This window comes from Liolophura sinensis, chromosome 12 (assembly GCF_032854445.1).
Source record: "Liolophura sinensis isolate JHLJ2023 chromosome 12, CUHK_Ljap_v2, whole genome shotgun sequence".
Lineage (NCBI taxonomy): Eukaryota > Metazoa > Mollusca > Polyplacophora > Chitonida > Chitonidae > Liolophura > Liolophura sinensis.
The window spans coordinates 374,537-391,211 of record NC_088306.1 but is presented as its reverse complement, the minus strand read 5'-3'; the positions used below and the strand labels follow the sequence as shown (position 1 = coordinate 391,211).

The following is a 16,675-nucleotide window of genomic DNA, read 5'->3' as shown; positions in this document are numbered from 1 at the left end:
TACGGAAACCTGCTGTTTACACAAAAAGGTATATACAGGATAAAGGACATGTAGTGATGCCCGAACAACATAAATGTGGCTGGGAAGGGCGTGAAATATGACCCCGCGGACGTACAGTGTCGAGAGTGATGTCGGCTTCATATTTTGTAAAACTAACATTTATGTGTTTACATTTTACAAGGCATGCCATATGCTATTTATTTGTTTCAAATAAAGTATTTAGTTTCGTGTGAGTAAGAGAGTATAATATAAGATATGAGTAGAAAATGTCAATGTAAAATCCAAGCCTTGTAATAACTAAAGATTATTAGTTGATGTAATATCACACAGGGTTTTATTAACATTCAGTCGTCTCATCCGCCTCTCCAACCAAACATTCTGAGAAAACTATGCGGTGCAAAGAAATAATTTGCACAAATTTATTGAGCTTACATCTGTAATGACAAAAACATACAATGTATAACATGATTTTCCTAATAAATGTTTGGACTGATTGCATTGAAAACATCTCTTTAGTGGTAAAACAGGCTGAAGATTTACAGAAAACATTTTGCTTAAAGTATACGCCATAGATGTACGTTTACATCGTTACTTCCAAAGTATATAAACAATTCTTAATTAAAGCAACTTTAAATGGTGTTATATTTGCCCCCCCCCCCCCATTCTCCCTCCAAATAGTGCATGTTTGATGTGCACATTCAGGCCAGGGAATACCGAGTTTGATAGTGAAGCTTACAGTTTTCTGAAACAAATAAGTCTAAAAGTACTTTACGCCAAAATTTAGTATCTCCGTCATGAAGAAATTTTTTAAACAGTATAACCTGTACCCCAGGCTTATACATATTCCACCCTTCCTGTGCTCGTACAAAGTCCTTAACTTCATCTTTTTCACTCCCAGTAAACCTATACGACACGTTTTATTTCTCACAACACTGGGTAACGTTAAATTGTAATGAAAGTAGTACGGAACGTTTAACATTGACTAGCAGGCTTCCTTCCCTAATCCTTCTAGTAGAGCTTTGGTTTTTAACTGACGTGACTACCTTAATAAATGTTGAAAGTCTTTAAGAGGTCATATATGGTATAGTCGGTCTTAGATTTGTAGTCAATTAAGATTTGTTTATTTCATCACAGTCACAGTTATTTCACTTACAAGAGTGCGGTCATGTGTATATAGGCATATGAGTGGCGTCAGTGTTTTTCGAAAGTACACTCTCCGCCCATACGTGGGAAGGCCTGGCAGCAACCTGCGGTGTGTTTCCCTCGGGCTCTGCTCGGTTTCCTTAACCCATAATGCTGGCCACCGTCGTATAAATGAAGTATTCTTAAGTACGGCGTAAAACACCAATCAAATAAATAAATCAAAGTATATGTACCGCCTGATGTTAACCGTAGGCAACACGTATAGTCTTTCTTAACTTCTCAACACGCTTTAAAATGTCTGGAATTATTTCTAACGGTGCATCTCTGGACAGATGAAACTGTAACCGTCTTTATAATTAGCAAACAACAAGAAGCAAATGTCGATGGTATAAACTGAAACAATTTAAAAATGCAAAACAAACTTTGAATGCAATAATAATATTACAAACAAATATGAAAGATGTTCATTGTTGAGAGAAAACAAATCGATCAGTCATTAAATCATGCACAGAACACTAATGTTGTGACCAGAATAAATCTTTGCCACTCGCAATGTTTTGTGAGAGTGAATCTGTATATGTAACCGGCATATAGAAAAGTAGGAATGTGAGAAAGTACAGTGCGGAAACCATTTATGTGCTTTTAACTTTGAATAACAATACCCATGTTGTATTTAATAACAAAGGAGGTCTTTTAAAAATATCCAAATCTGCCCATACGAACAAATGACCACAATCCGTTGACTTTTATATTCTGGGAATTCCTTTATAGAACATCTTCATCTTCATTCCTCGACTCAGCCTCTCCGGCGCTTTGCACACTTAAGCTGACTTCCGCGTGCCTTATGTGACACATGGTTTACGCATGTTTTGGCGTAAATTCAGGCAAAATTAACATTTCCAACGTATTATTGAAGTTAAACTCTTCGAAAATCAAAGGCAATAATTTTATAAACATAAAATCCATCATATTATTTATTTTATTGTGTTAGATCAAATAAATCGACTGTTTCCTTGTATACATGTACATGCAAATATTAAAATCTCACATCAGTTGTATAAGAGAATAGTTTGAGATCGTTCATCAATTTCCTCAAAAAGCATGTACAAACACTCGTATTCAACTTTTCCGGTGTAAATCACTTTTCAGTATTCCCCAGTTGCGTTTTCGTCCGCACACGACATTTCTCCACAGAGCACTGGCCTTGTAGTTTTATGATTTATTTACTTACATTCATGTTAGTATACTACCCAATCACTGCAGTGGTTATTAATGCACGATTATATACAGGTTTATATAATCGTTAACTTCATCCCTCTGCTATTAAAACTGCTATAAAACTGCTGTAAAACCCTAGAGTAGAGTGTCTGGTGTCAAAACGCGTCCTATGTGGGCAGCGAGTCTGTGAACACGGACAGTCTTGCTCACTATATATCACCTCTAACATCGTATGTCATATACAAACAGGGTCATTAACAAACAAAGCTCTCTGAATGACAGCCTTGGCTTTTTCGCTGGTGGCAATACGGTGTGAAAACTCTGTATTCTGTCTAACCTCTCAGTCTTGTAGTTTTTGTCCATATACATTCAACAACATTAAGAAAACCCTATACATTCAGTGTACAACTTCTCAGCCCTACAGCATTGAGAAACCACTGCTCTTCTTAGCTCTAAATTCTTAGCATATGGCGGCATGACGGGCATTAGGGAACACCGAAACAACACTATTTTATACTCAACTTCATAATATTTCAATATTTTGTCTCCAAATCTATATATACATTTACCGTGCAACATTAACTAGATCTAGTCTTTTTTCTTAACCTTGTTACTTTTGTGTTCATATATATATTCGAGAACACTGGAAAACAGTACTCTGTCTAACTTCTTAATTCATATTGGACAATAGGCCTATACTACTCTGTCTAATGTCATAACACTGCCATGTTTGTGCATCACAGACCTATACTACTCTGTCTAACATAATAACACTGCCATGTTTGTGCATCATTTACCTCCGAACATTGATAAAAAACGCTGTTAGGCATTTAAAGTCTTGATTTTGTAGTTGTTATATCCAATCATTCCCAAGCATTGAAACAAAAACTGCTCTGTCTTTTTACCCTATGTAAGTAATTCAGAACATTGAGAAAACCGTATAAAGTGTAGTTTCTTAACATGTATTGCATGAGGAACATCAAAATATGGTGGACAAAGCTGTCGAATTTCTTTACCTTGCAGTTAATGTGTCCTTATATATGAAACTTCGAGAAGGCGTTACACACTCTGTCTTACCTGTATTTCTCATATTTACAGGTTTTACCCCCGTATATGTTGCAAACATATATACAAACGAGAATTCTGTCTCACTTCTAAAACATACAGCTTTTGAGTCCATGTATTCGAGACATTTGAAGGACACTATTTACTCTATAACCTTTCAGTTTTTATACCGGTATTATTGGGAACATTCACACAACCTCATGCTGCCCTAATTTTTAACCATGTGCTTATCGGGGGTCTCTGTGGCTTAGATGGTTAACGTGCCAGCGCGGCGCAATCACCTAAGACCCTCTCACTCATATGATCATGCTGATTTCCTCTTCGGCCTTATGTGGGAAGGTCTGCCGGCAACCTACGGATGGTCGTGGGTTTCCCGGAACTCAGACCGTTTTCCTTCCACTGTAATGCTCGTCGCCGTTGTATAGGTGAAATATTCTTCAGTAAAGACCATTCAAATAAATAAATAAATAAAAATAAATAAATAAATAAATAAATAAATAAATCCATGTATTTGTCAAACTTCAGAAAATTACTTTGTCTGATCGACTTTCAAATAAATCCATGTATTTGTCAAACTTCAGAAAACTACTTGGTCTGATCGACTTTTAACCTTATTTTTTTGTCCATATATGCAGGAACATTGATACAGCATCTTTTCTAACTTCTTAATTCTACAGTTTTTTAGTTCATATATTTGGGTTCTGAATATTACCTATAAACCTTGCCAGGCAGTTTACGCTTCAGAGAAAATAGGCTATAATACGTATGACATAATTTATTTGTCTTTAGTCGCCTTTTCTCCTCATAAAAGGCGTGAAACGTGATACTGACGTATCGCCTGTAGTCTCTGTGCAGATAATCTCTCGTTTCCCTTTGTCACACGGCCTGAATTGAGATGTCGCGCGCGTCTAAGAATACAACACACAGCAACACACCAACTGTTTCTTCAACAAATGTGTAGTTTCTCAATGATATTTTATAAGACATTTTCACTAATACAAGTAATGAAAAGTTTTATCAAAAGATTTATTTCTTTATTTTTTTATTTGTTTGATTGATGTTTTACGCCGTACTCAAGAATTTTTCACTTATACGACGGCGGTTATCACAAAGAGGTCACTGTTTAGCTGTAGTAAATGCGAAAGACTCAAATCTGACATTTCATAGTCGCACATTTGTATCCGTCGATAACCGCAAGACTCATTTCCAAAAACAACGTGACGAAACTCTCGGTTTTATGTCATCTCGTAGAATGTCTTCGTTCTCGCAATGGCGGCATATCTCTAAGCGGACAGTCTGGTGGTGGAATGGTTACAGAGTTTTGCATACAACATATAGAAAACGCCATTGACATCTGACTGGCTTCTCTCCGTATGACATGCGCACAAAACGTTTCTTGTGCCAAACCATGCATTTTTCCCCTTGGTCACACGGTCTGAACTGAAATGTCACGCGGATCTCAGAATACACAAAAACTGACATCTGACTGGCTTCCCTGTATATGGCATGCGAACAAAACGTTTCTTGCACCAAACCATGCACGGTTTGGTTTCTTTCACCATCCCATGTACTTTTCTCCAAATTCGATTGTTATGGAAACACGCTTGAAATGGATGACATCTCATGCATGGCAAATGGATGACATCTCATGCATGACAAATGGATGACATTTCATGCATGGCAAATGGATGACATTTCATGCATGGCAAATGGATGACATCTCATGCATGACAAATGGATGACATCTCATGCATGACAAATGCAAAAAAAAGCGGCGGATAGCCACCCATAGTTCAATGACGTAATACGCATGTTCATGTAACTTTTTGCCTGTTCCGTGACAGGGCTGTCCGTTTGATGCAAGTCAACGCGAAATAATACGGGATTTTGCGGCCTAGAGTCTTTGTTTCCCATATCAAGGCACCTTATACACCGCTTACCTTAATTAAGACATGAATGGGCTATGCATGCGCCACAGTGAATCGCATTATCCTAAGAAAGTTTAATAATTGAAGTGCAGTTTACGTATGACCGAGACACGTTTGTATTTTAGTTCTTTCAATTCCAGGCGTGTCAAAACATAGATCATACAGGCTTTCAGACGTTGTGAAAAACGGATGTAAATGTGCCTTTGACATTACGAAAACTTGAAATGTAGATGTCCGAGTCTTCTTTTTCTTGTTTTCCAGTGCTTCCAGCGTTTTTGTAAGATAGTTTCCTGACAACAGTTTGGTCGTTGTGTTTTACGGCTTACACTACGCTCTTTTGTTTCACGGTGACTTTTACGTGTCTTTGTTTTTCATCAGTTACTCATTCATCCTTTGTACATATTTGAATTCCTGACGTCACTGCTATTATTGTGACGAGGACATCATTGACATCATCTAAGTAGTCATGTCTAAATTCCCCTATATGTTTTATATACTTATATCACAATCTGCCTCATTCAAGTTACACTCAATTGCTCAAATCAGGAATTCACGTTTAACTTTTCCACAATATATAATGTGATGCGCTTGTTCATTTTATACCAAAACTATTATCAAAGCTTACAAATTCGTTAAAATGTCCAATTACGGGAAATCCTAGATTCACGACTGAACAACTTTTGCATTTATCTGCAATCTTGGATTAATATTTATTCAAAAGTTTACTTAAAGAAAACTGTATGGAATTAGCTTGCTATCACACGCCTACAAATTCTACATTACTTTGCAATAATAATAAGAATAAGAATAATATATTTATTTCAGACAAAAACGGTCCATTGTTATAAATATGACAAAGAAAGAGAAAAGAAAAGGTGGAAAAGCATACAACAAGATACCACAGGAACGTGAATACCGCGTTGGGCGTCCGAGTACTTTTGTCGGACCAATCTACAAGTAAATATTAATAAAACCAAACATATATGCGTTAACTAAGCAACTTTCCAAACAAAAGTGTAGAATGGAAAAGAATAACATAAAACAAAACGACAGTTAATGGATAGTAAAACTCTAACAGACGATTGACAATGCGTCATTATTTAGAGTTTTCCTTAAATCACCAGGAAAAATTGCGAAACCATAAGTGCATTATACTTTCTGTATTTTTTTAACATCTGTACATAATTTAATATCCACCAGCAGTGAAAGACAATGTGAACATTGTTCCAGGCTTAATTCCTAGATCTATACGAAGACAGTTTTTAATTGGGGATTCATAAAACAAATAGGAATTGGTAATTTTCTGTTCCAGTGGGATAGCAAACTCGTTTTCGCAGAGAAATACGAGACGTTTTACTCCGAGTACTTACCGCAGAAACAGCGCTGTAATCGCGTTTGAATGTCGCTGTTGTCTTTAGCAGCGTCGTTTATTGGAAGAACGATTCTATTAGTGGATCTACACGACTGTTAAATGGGGATGGGTGCGAAATTACTGCTCGGGAAATCTGGTGATACGGCGACCTCAGGCTCGTGATTGAAATGGGCGAAAACCAGGACTGATTGGATTAACTCTGCTTAAACGAGCCAGGAAGCGCCCCAACAGGCTGTCTGGTTTGTCTCCGGCCTCCTCCGAGAAAATGGCTGACGACATGACGAACGAGAAGCCTGATGCAAAACGATGTTATCCCCGGCTTGATTGGTCGATCCATCATTAAAGACCAATGAAAAACAAACTTACAACCGTGTGGGTCCCCGTGATTGTCCGGTGATTTCGCGGCGACTGTCTCTACTCCAGTTATCAATCAGCCGGGATAATTATTGCCCACTGCCCTCCAGTGTTACCCCTGATATCATCCCGTAACTGTCAAGACGACAGAAATTGACTGTGATTTTATCGCCGCTCAAACACAGGTCAGTCCCCAGGGTATTCCCCCGAATGGACCTCAGGAACTCACTTCGTCGGGCCTTCCGAGACGGGCACATGTAAGGAAAGACAACTCGGGCCTCTCCGCCGCTACAACTCGATCTAGCCAACTGGATCGCTGCAGCCGTAAATCGCTTTCTCTACTTCATTCGTTAGCAATATTCACACTGGTCATTCGCCACGAAGGGCCGTCAATTTCTGTCAAACGCATTTAAGATATATAACGCTTTACAAATGGCACAGAGGCGCGGTTTTTTGGCAGGCTCTGCCATAGCTATCCCGCGCTAGACAGATATTGCAACATGGCAAGGTTAATTTTCGTTTATTTATTTTGTTTTCACGTCTATTTATTTTGTTTTCACGTCTGTTTTGTTCTAGTATGTGTACAAAACACGAAGTACATATTTTGTTCCCTTGTGAGGGATGAATTCATTTAATGCAATTCCTTGATTGTTGTTTAACACCTAACTCAAGAATCATTTGTTTAGTCGATGGCTTCTTACTAACGTTACTAACAGGTGTGACATGTGTAATATTGACGGAAAACAAGTCCCCATCAGCAAAATTCATGTAAGTCCACACGAACACCGTTCCAGGTGTGACATACGTAAAATTGACGGAAAACAAGTCGTCTTCAGCAAACTTGATGTAAGTCCACACGGACACCGTTCCAGGTGTGACATCTGTAGTATTGACGGAAAACAAGTCGTCATCAACAAACTTCATCCAAGTTCACAGAAAAACCGTCACCCGTTTACTGCCAAGAAACGAAATTAAATAGAACTCTCAAAATGGTATAGTGCAGCCGACGTTTAAAAGAATTAGAAAACAACACCTGATTAAATGTAAATATGCATCGATAAAGAATTCCTTATAAAATTTAAAGACCACACCTTTTATTTTTGTGATGTTGTCTAATCGAGTAATTTTAGCTCAAAGTAAATAAAATTGCGCACAGTAAGAAAATCAAGAGCGCCAACATGTTATTAATTTTAACCAATTAGGAGTAAGTTATTTCTATAACCTTAGAATGCATCTGTTTCCGCTGACGTCACCTGACTCCTAGTTTTGCTTCAAGTCATATAAACGTGTCGTACGATTGACACGACAGAAGTTCAGGTTCCTCCAACATGACGTGTCCCATGGGTTGGGGAAAAGTTGATTTATAGAGTTACCAACCACGTCAGGACAAAACGGCCCTTAAAACCTATTCTTATCCCTCTTCCGTAAAAAAGTCACGTTCAATTATTTGTTGTCATTCAAGTGTAATACTGAAAACATTTCGCACGGACATGCACCCGACACCGGAAATGCATGTTCACATATGTTCTCACTTAAAAAATGAAGTAAACGCATTCTCTCAAAACAATTACATCGCTCCGCCAGCAAATGCATGTGCCGTCCATCTACCCACACCACCCTTCATGATATTGAGTAACGAAGAAAACTTCAATTTCATTTGTTTATTTATTTATTTGATTGGTGTTTTACGCCGTACTCAAGAATATTTCACTTATACGATGGCGGCCAGCATTATGGTGGGAGGAAACCGGGCAGGGCCCGGCGGAAACCCACGACCATCCGCAGGTTGCTGGCAGACCTTCCCACTTACGACCGGAGAGGAATCCAGCATGAGCTCACAGCGACCGCATTGGTGAGAGGCTTTTGGGTCATTACGCTGCGCTAGCGCGCAAACCAACTGAGCCACGGAAGCCCCCACTTCAATTTAAGGCCAGTATCTTAGAACAATGCATGATTAATAAGGGCTAAACACTACTTTATCAATCTTCCAGCAATATTGTTGAGACATCATATGAGACAAGAAGCTTCTAGTTTTCAATACAGAAAGAGACGGACGATATTTTCAAAGAGTAATCCATTTTTGAAACTGATCAGAATGTCGTTACTACTTATGGCAAATATAAAATATTGCACAACTCTATTTCTGATGAATGCCATAAATATTTATTCTTGTTATGGACGACCTTTTCTCATCAGGCTAACAGCGTTTGTCCCTACTTAAACTTTACTGTGTAACGCAGTACACATGATATCGCTTATACCTGCTCTGAGACTGGTGGATATCATTTAGACTTTCTTTGAATATCACAAATTCTGGTGTTGAATTCTGTGTGGGCGCTTTTAATGCCTACCCCAGCAGATTTGCTGTCTTGATGGAGATTCGTTCTCACCAAAAATTTTGTGGTTGACAGGCCCTATATTCGGAAACTTCTGGCGTCTACCGCCAAGTTAGTGACATTGCTTTGGAGAAGACCACCCGTTGATGATAGCAGGTGGAAGTATGTGTTTGATATTTGCTTTGTTTTCTGACACCTGATTGGCTGACTGTTAAGGACATAACGGGCAATAATTCTTTTACTTCCTCGACACATTAGGTGTGTGGGGGGAGGGGGGGGGGGGGGCACGTGGCCTAGTGGCTAGCGCGCTAGCAATGTGCGGATTGTCGGTGGAGCCTTGTTTCTCCCACCATAATACTGGTCGACTTAAAACATCAAATGAAATTAAAGTCTATATTCTCGACTCATGGGGCTCCTTTACTCATGGGGTTTGCTGGTGAAATCTTCCAAGGCACCACGAATAATGTTTAGCTGTGTGTGTGTGAAGATCCGCTTCCAGAGTTGTGACACAGTATGACACGTCAACTATATTGCGCCGGAGATATCTGTGTGTCATCGAGGAGTGACGCTTGAAGTAACACGAATACTAGAAGCGTCCCGCTTTCTCTCACCCTGCTCTCCCCCTCCCGCCCGGACTAATGGAACCTTTGGGATAATCTATTTTCTGATTGCTTCAATACCTATGTAAAGACCCGAGTATAGATGTAGACAGTTCTGTGTTTCGTGTCGACAGGGGTTAACACACTTAGCAGTATGTGATAAATATACCAGCCACCGACCTGCCCGCATCGTCAGCTCTTCACACTGCAGACTACAAGAAGGGTGCCAGTGATACCTATTGTGTTTCAGTCCCAGAGACTTACCTGACAAAAGGTTACGTTCGGGGGAAGAGAGGACGGGAGGGCGCTAGGGTGATTCACGAGACGATGTTCAACCTTAGCCCCTACAACTCCCCTAAAGCCACCAATCACACCCCATGAGTCTTACAGATCCACGGTTTATGAAGACTTCCCTTTCATATTTCTCCGCTTTCTTGACTGCACGATAGCAATCTATGCACTCTATACAAACTGGAGAGGAATCTATGGATTTCGGAAAAAATCATGCTGATTTTTTGGCGCCATCAGCACAAATGTACAATCATGTTGAGATAGCCAAGTGACTTATTCTTGTAGTTAGGATTTCCGGATGAGAATATAGATTCAATTGGCCATACCTGCCTCCCATACCTAGTACTGATCCTTCTGTTCTGCAAAACCCAGCATTCTGTGTCTGTCCATCACCTGATTACTGCAGTGAATGGTCATGTGTCCACCTGTGAATAATTCCTTTTCACAGATTTGTTCGTTATTCACCCCCCCCCCCCCCCACCTTACACCCCCCTCCCGCCACTTGAAAACCTGGCTTTGTTTGAAGAGAAAGTATTGCTATCAGGGATAGACTGTTCTTGAGACAATACAATCTGCCGATCACACATAAGGCCGTCATGCCGATCACACATAAGGCCGTCATGCCGATCACACATAAGGCCGTCATGCCGATCACACATAAGGCCGTCATGCCGATCACACATAAGGCCGTCATCCATCATGAAACCTGCTTATTTCATTGCATTTTGACCCAGATCTGCTTAAGCTATGATGTTAGTCATTGTGTGCTGTCTGCTGATTAAGCATTTAACAGTTAGATAAACCCTACAAGTGAGGTAATTTGACATGAGGCTATAATTCACCCATTACGTGTGATCATTTGCCAACCATCACGTGCTGTAACTAAGTATAAAACACAAAACACCTGATGTGTCCTTAGGCTAGTTACTGGACAAGCATCTTATCGTCTCGGTGAAGATCCTTAATAGACCTAACAGTTTTAACTTTAGTTGAGATTTATATTTTGTGAGGGCGATGTTTTAGTTATGATATGTCTTTTACGTACACTGCGTTCTCAATCATGTCCACTGGTTTGAGGAATTCTTTTTTCTTTTATTTGCCGCTTTTCTTTTTATTGACTGATAGTTTGGGTGGGACTTACCGGAACCGAGATGTTCATTCTAATTTTTTTCTTTGTGCTTGAGCCGAAAAAGATTGTCACGAGGTGTTTCATTTCATTTCATTCACGTAGATTTTGTTCTGTCGGAACTACTTGAGCTGTTGGTAAAATATACAAGTATCTTATAGATACCAGAGCATGACAACACCCACACAAACATTCCATGTTCCTAACAGCTGATGTGTCAACAAAATACCAATTCAAAACTTGATTTTGCTCTAGCGCTTAGAAATGAAACACGTTTTCCCATAATTCTCTGATATGCCACCGTAGTGATGAAGGATATTTCATTACAACTGACATAACAGACTTTGTATGGACGGAACTTATTAAACTGTCACTCAGCTGTAAGTGTCTTAGTCACAGCACCTACACGCATCCAACATGAACCGTTAGTTAGACGTACGTGCCTTTCTGATAGCTCTTACATGCGAACAGTCCGTTTTATAGCTGCTATATTTCTGTATCTTAGTACTTGACATAAAAATGAAATAGGAGTTCGAAATGTAAGTTTGCTTTAGCTTTTACAAACAGACGACGTCTTCCTGAAATTGTCTTGTACGCTACAGTTGGGATGTTGGGAGATGGAGTGATTTTAGTGTGGGTCTTTTACAAAATAACTCTCATCTAACAATGCTGCTGTTTATTTGAAGATAGTTAGCAGTAACACATTAATAGACCATTGATAAAAATATAATAGACGTACTAAGAACCCGGATGTATCTACACAGACAGATGTAGACAGATGTAGACAGATGGTTTCCACAAGCCCATATGTCGTTTTTATTTACGTAGAACAGTTGCTGAAGTCGAGAGATCTGTGCAACTGAGGAGTCTCTCATACACAGTTCTGCTGTTTTCTCCACGTCTACACGATTCCTCACAGTCTACTCATGGCCTTTCAACCATGACCAGGTATATAGCCCTCAATAAAATATTTGGGATTCTTTCGGCTGCCGACAATTTGGCGGAGACTTTCTTAGTGGTGTTGACGCAAAGCTATACAGAAAACCTGCTCGTCAATTTTTGTCAAGAAGGCAACAAAGCCGTGGACACAATAGCCCATGATATAGGAGCTTTAGGGCCAGGCGAATCGTGAAAAATCAGCCGGTATAAGGCAGACCCCTGGTGGGTTTCATAAACGAGTGTTCTAACAATCTACTTCGCCTATCTGGAGACCCATTGTGACCGGCTCTACGCTTAAGACTCCCGCTCGGAGCTTCATAAATTTGATAGACAGTTAAAGATGATCCACTTATTCTGGCTTCCCAACGTTCTCACAACGGATAATAAATCACTGTTGACGCGGATTGTCATCCACCCCGTGCAATCAGCACCTCCTATCTGATATCATTTCATGGTTGGTGACGCCATGGTTGTGTATTATACCTATATATGCCGTACTATGCTGTGTAACAGTTGTATTAAAACCTCGGTTTTTTCTTTTGCTGATACAGATCACGTCAGGAGAGGGGACGAGAGACCGACATGACGTGTTCGTCCCCCAGAATGCCGGCAGCCGTCAGCTTTGGTCCATCCGCCACCGTCACTTCCACGACATCAGGCACCGTTCTCCCTCCCAGCTTCCACCCACTTAACACCCGCACTCCCCGGGACCGAGGAGCGCCGCCTTCGACAGGTTTGGTCTCCGAAATGGCCCTCGGGCTTAACAGTTTACAGAGGAACATGCTGGGTCATAGTGCATGTAGACCGCTCACCGGCGGACACCTGGCGGCCAGGGGAGGTCACTCGACTACTGGACCGACGTCTAACACCGCCATTCCTTCACTCAACAGAGACCCTCCTCCAGATCTGACACGCGCTACCATAGCATCCCTGAACTCCGCCATGTTGCAGCAGCCGATACCTGGATGGAATGGTCTGGGATACTTTCCGATGGTGCCGATGGAAGCTTTGAACGCTGGTCAGTTGGCGGGATTCGGACCTTGGTCTGCTAAGGAGCCGATAATTAATAGAGACTATCTAGAACTGGCCATGTTAGTTTGTAATACGTTCAGGGGCAAACTGTTCCCGTGCCCACACTGTCGCTACGTCACAGACCGGCGGAATAACTTGAAGAGGCATATCGCCACCATGCATGAGACTTGTGAGAAAGTGCTGGAGTGCTGTGGTGTGGTTTTTCAAACCAAAGCCTCTCTCCGTGAACACATCATGATATTCCATCACAACGGATATTCATGCCCTTACTGCGGCAGAAGATTTTGTAGAAAGGCCCTGCTGAAGCGCCACCTATCGGTACACAGTGGGCGGAAGGATTACAGCTGTCCACACTGCGACTACGCCACCAGTCACAAGAGCAATCTGGAAAGACACAAAAAGATTCATGATCGCTCAGCCAAAATGCCAATGGTGGATTCCAAAACGGACTCGAATGTTTTGTTCCTGGACGAGGAGGAAGTGTCTGTGTTATCCAGTACCACACGCCATAGGGATTCTTCCCCTGCTCCGCCAGATTCCACCGTCACGTGCTCAGCGATCGACCTGTCGTCTGCTACAGACAGAATGATGGCGGTGAATGACGTCATGTCTGAATCTGAGGACAGTCTATCTGAAGAAGACGTGGACGTTGAATGTGGGTAAATTTTACTGATCAGATTGTGTGTGATTGTTCTCACCTCTCGTGCAAAGCGATTTATCTGACAAGCCATCGGCTCTAGTGACTAAGTTTACTGTGCTGATGTAACAGACAGATGTAACATCTGTAGAAAATTGTTGTAAAATTCCTGTTGATCAGTTCGCTGGCAGGTAGGCCTAATAGCTCGTCATCACGGCGAAATGGCTATTTATTTAAACGATGGTCTAGGTTTTGTGTAAGTTAAATGGCAGTACACTTTCAGCTGTGGGATACACGTGAAACCTTGTGAGTTACGTTAACAAAGAAGCTGTGCGTATTACCTTTGGTATTTGTGATCTGAACCAAAGATATGACTCCAATTAAAATTCTAACAATGTCAGCTGCACAAAATTTACCACAGGATGTTTTAGAACTATAGAAATTTACTTCCATGTAGATGTAATGCGTAATTTTGGGGAAAGTAGGACATGCAAGTCGTATCTATGGCTGAGGTGTCTTTCTGAAATCATGTAGTCGTGACTGTGTTAGCAGACCTAGCGTTGGATTACGTACTACTTCCGTGTTGCTTTCAGGCTGACTCACTCAGTCAACCAATTATATTGTGTCCCAGTCATATTCTTTAATAGAAACCACATATACTGTAAATGTAAAAACAGTTTTCCTGATCGTATATCGTGTCGGGACATAGACGAGGTCACACGTTTTCAAATGTGCTACAACTTTCACTCACAAGCGGAATGTTCCTACAAATTTAATCATGAGTGGAATTTGCTATAAATTCATACATACATTTAAATGGTCTGTGCTACAAATTCATAAATAAGTGGAATGTGCTACAAATTCAGAAATAAGTGGAATGTGCTACAAATTCAGAAATAAGTGGCATGTGCTACAAATTCAGAAATAAGTGGAATGTGCTACAATTTCATACACAAGTGGAATGTGCTACAACTTTAATCATAAGGGAAATGTGCTACAACTCAATCTTAGGTGGAATGTGCTACAAATTCATGTTACAAATTCATGCATAAGTGGAATGTGCTACAAATTTATGCTACAAAATCATGCATAAGGGAATGTGCCACAAATTTATAATAAGTGCTATGTGCTACAAATTAATGCAAAGGCAATATCCAACATATATGCCACCAGTTGTTGAAGACTAAAGCTCTTCATTATATATGACTGTACAATAACATGGGAGTCTTGAATTGAAATTTAAGTCTGGCGTAAATTTTACAAAACTTTTAAACAATGGGCCCTTGTAGTCCGGCAATGGGATATTGATGTTGATGTTTAAGCCATAATACTGTTTCTGTAAAGTTTTGTGCTTGATCAGATGACGTCATTTTATTTGTCACTGTTCACAGACCTAGAAACACGTTGCCTGGGTGACGATGGGGGTAATCGTCGGATATCAGCATGATGTACCGTTCGTTCGAAGCTCAATTATAAAAAAGCAGTGCAGTTCATAAATCTTTGAGAGGGAAATAATGTAAATTGTGTCAGAAATCCTTGGTATTGGTTGAAACCCTTTGTCTAAATTCGGTTTAATTCAACAGAATTAGCTAACTCAGTAAAATTAGTTCGATTTTTTTCTTAAGCTAGACAAATAACGTGTAAGTGAACTACATATAAAATACCCGTATCGTCATGCTATTCAAGGGATTTCCGTGTAGTGTTTTGCAAAATTAAGCTTGCCAATGCGTTTTTACGACATATACAGTCGTTCACATCTTCACAAAATAAAATTATAACAGTTTTATCGGCGTTTATTCACAAGTGAATTTAGATTCTAGATTTTCCTATCTATGCTAATCCAGATATATAACATTGTCACTGGCCCCAAACAAAGTAGTGGAGCGTCTATGTGAGCCATGATAAATGCCCCATTGTCAGGGGTTGATACCAGAGGCTATTCAATGTGCCAACATTCGATATACGATGTACAACTGGAGTTAGGAGTGAGCGAGTTTAGATCTAAGCCATGAAGCGCTATATTCAATATCACACCCCTCCCCCACCACCCGTCTTTCTCACATAGTCTACGGTGTGAACCATGAGTTAAATACTGTGAAACTGTGTTCATTTCTGTACATTAGAAACACATACACAGTCACAAGTCATATATAAGTTATAACTGTAAACATTTGTAAACCAACCAAATCAGGCACGTTTGTAAAATTGTACCAGATAATTGTGCAAAATTATGTTACAATGTTGTGTGTGGTAAAACACTCATCACCTCACTAATTTTTGTGACATATGAAGTTGTCAGCTCACAAATACCATATCCTATTTATGTTTTTATGTCCACAAAAATGAACGGCACCTTTAGGCAAATAGAAATGACCGGTGAATCCAACTGGCTACAGCTATCAGTTGTCAGAATAAATGATGCTTGTGTTTGAATTACCAGTCCATAAATTCCCATGCGTACATGTACATATGAGGCAGGCACCATGCGTACATGTACATATGAGGCAGGCACCATGCTTACATGTACATATGAGGCAGGCACCATGCGTACATGTACATATGAGGCAGGCACCATGCGTACATGTACATATGAGGCAGGCACCATGCGTACATGTACATATGAGGCAGGCACCAT

At 40.2% G+C, this 16,675-nt stretch overlaps 1 protein-coding gene across 1 annotated transcript; it reads left to right on the top strand.

Moving 5' to 3' along the window:
- Positions 1–12,953: 12,953 nt before the first annotated feature.
- On the top strand, positions 12,954–14,081 carry LOC135479300 (zinc finger protein SNAI2-like). The gene has a single exon (XM_064759122.1). It carries the CDS (start codon positions 12,954–12,956, stop codon positions 14,064–14,066), a length of 1,113 nt encoding a protein of 370 aa, XP_064615192.1. The 3' UTR covers positions 14,067–14,081.
- Positions 14,082–16,675: the final 2,594 nt, after the last annotated feature.

Bases quoted from the DNA above. Each gene is read 5' to 3' on its own strand.
- LOC135479300 (XM_064759122.1), top strand. From the start codon at position 12,954: ATGACGTGTTCGTCCCCCAGAATGCCGGCAGCCGTCAGCTTTGGTCCA.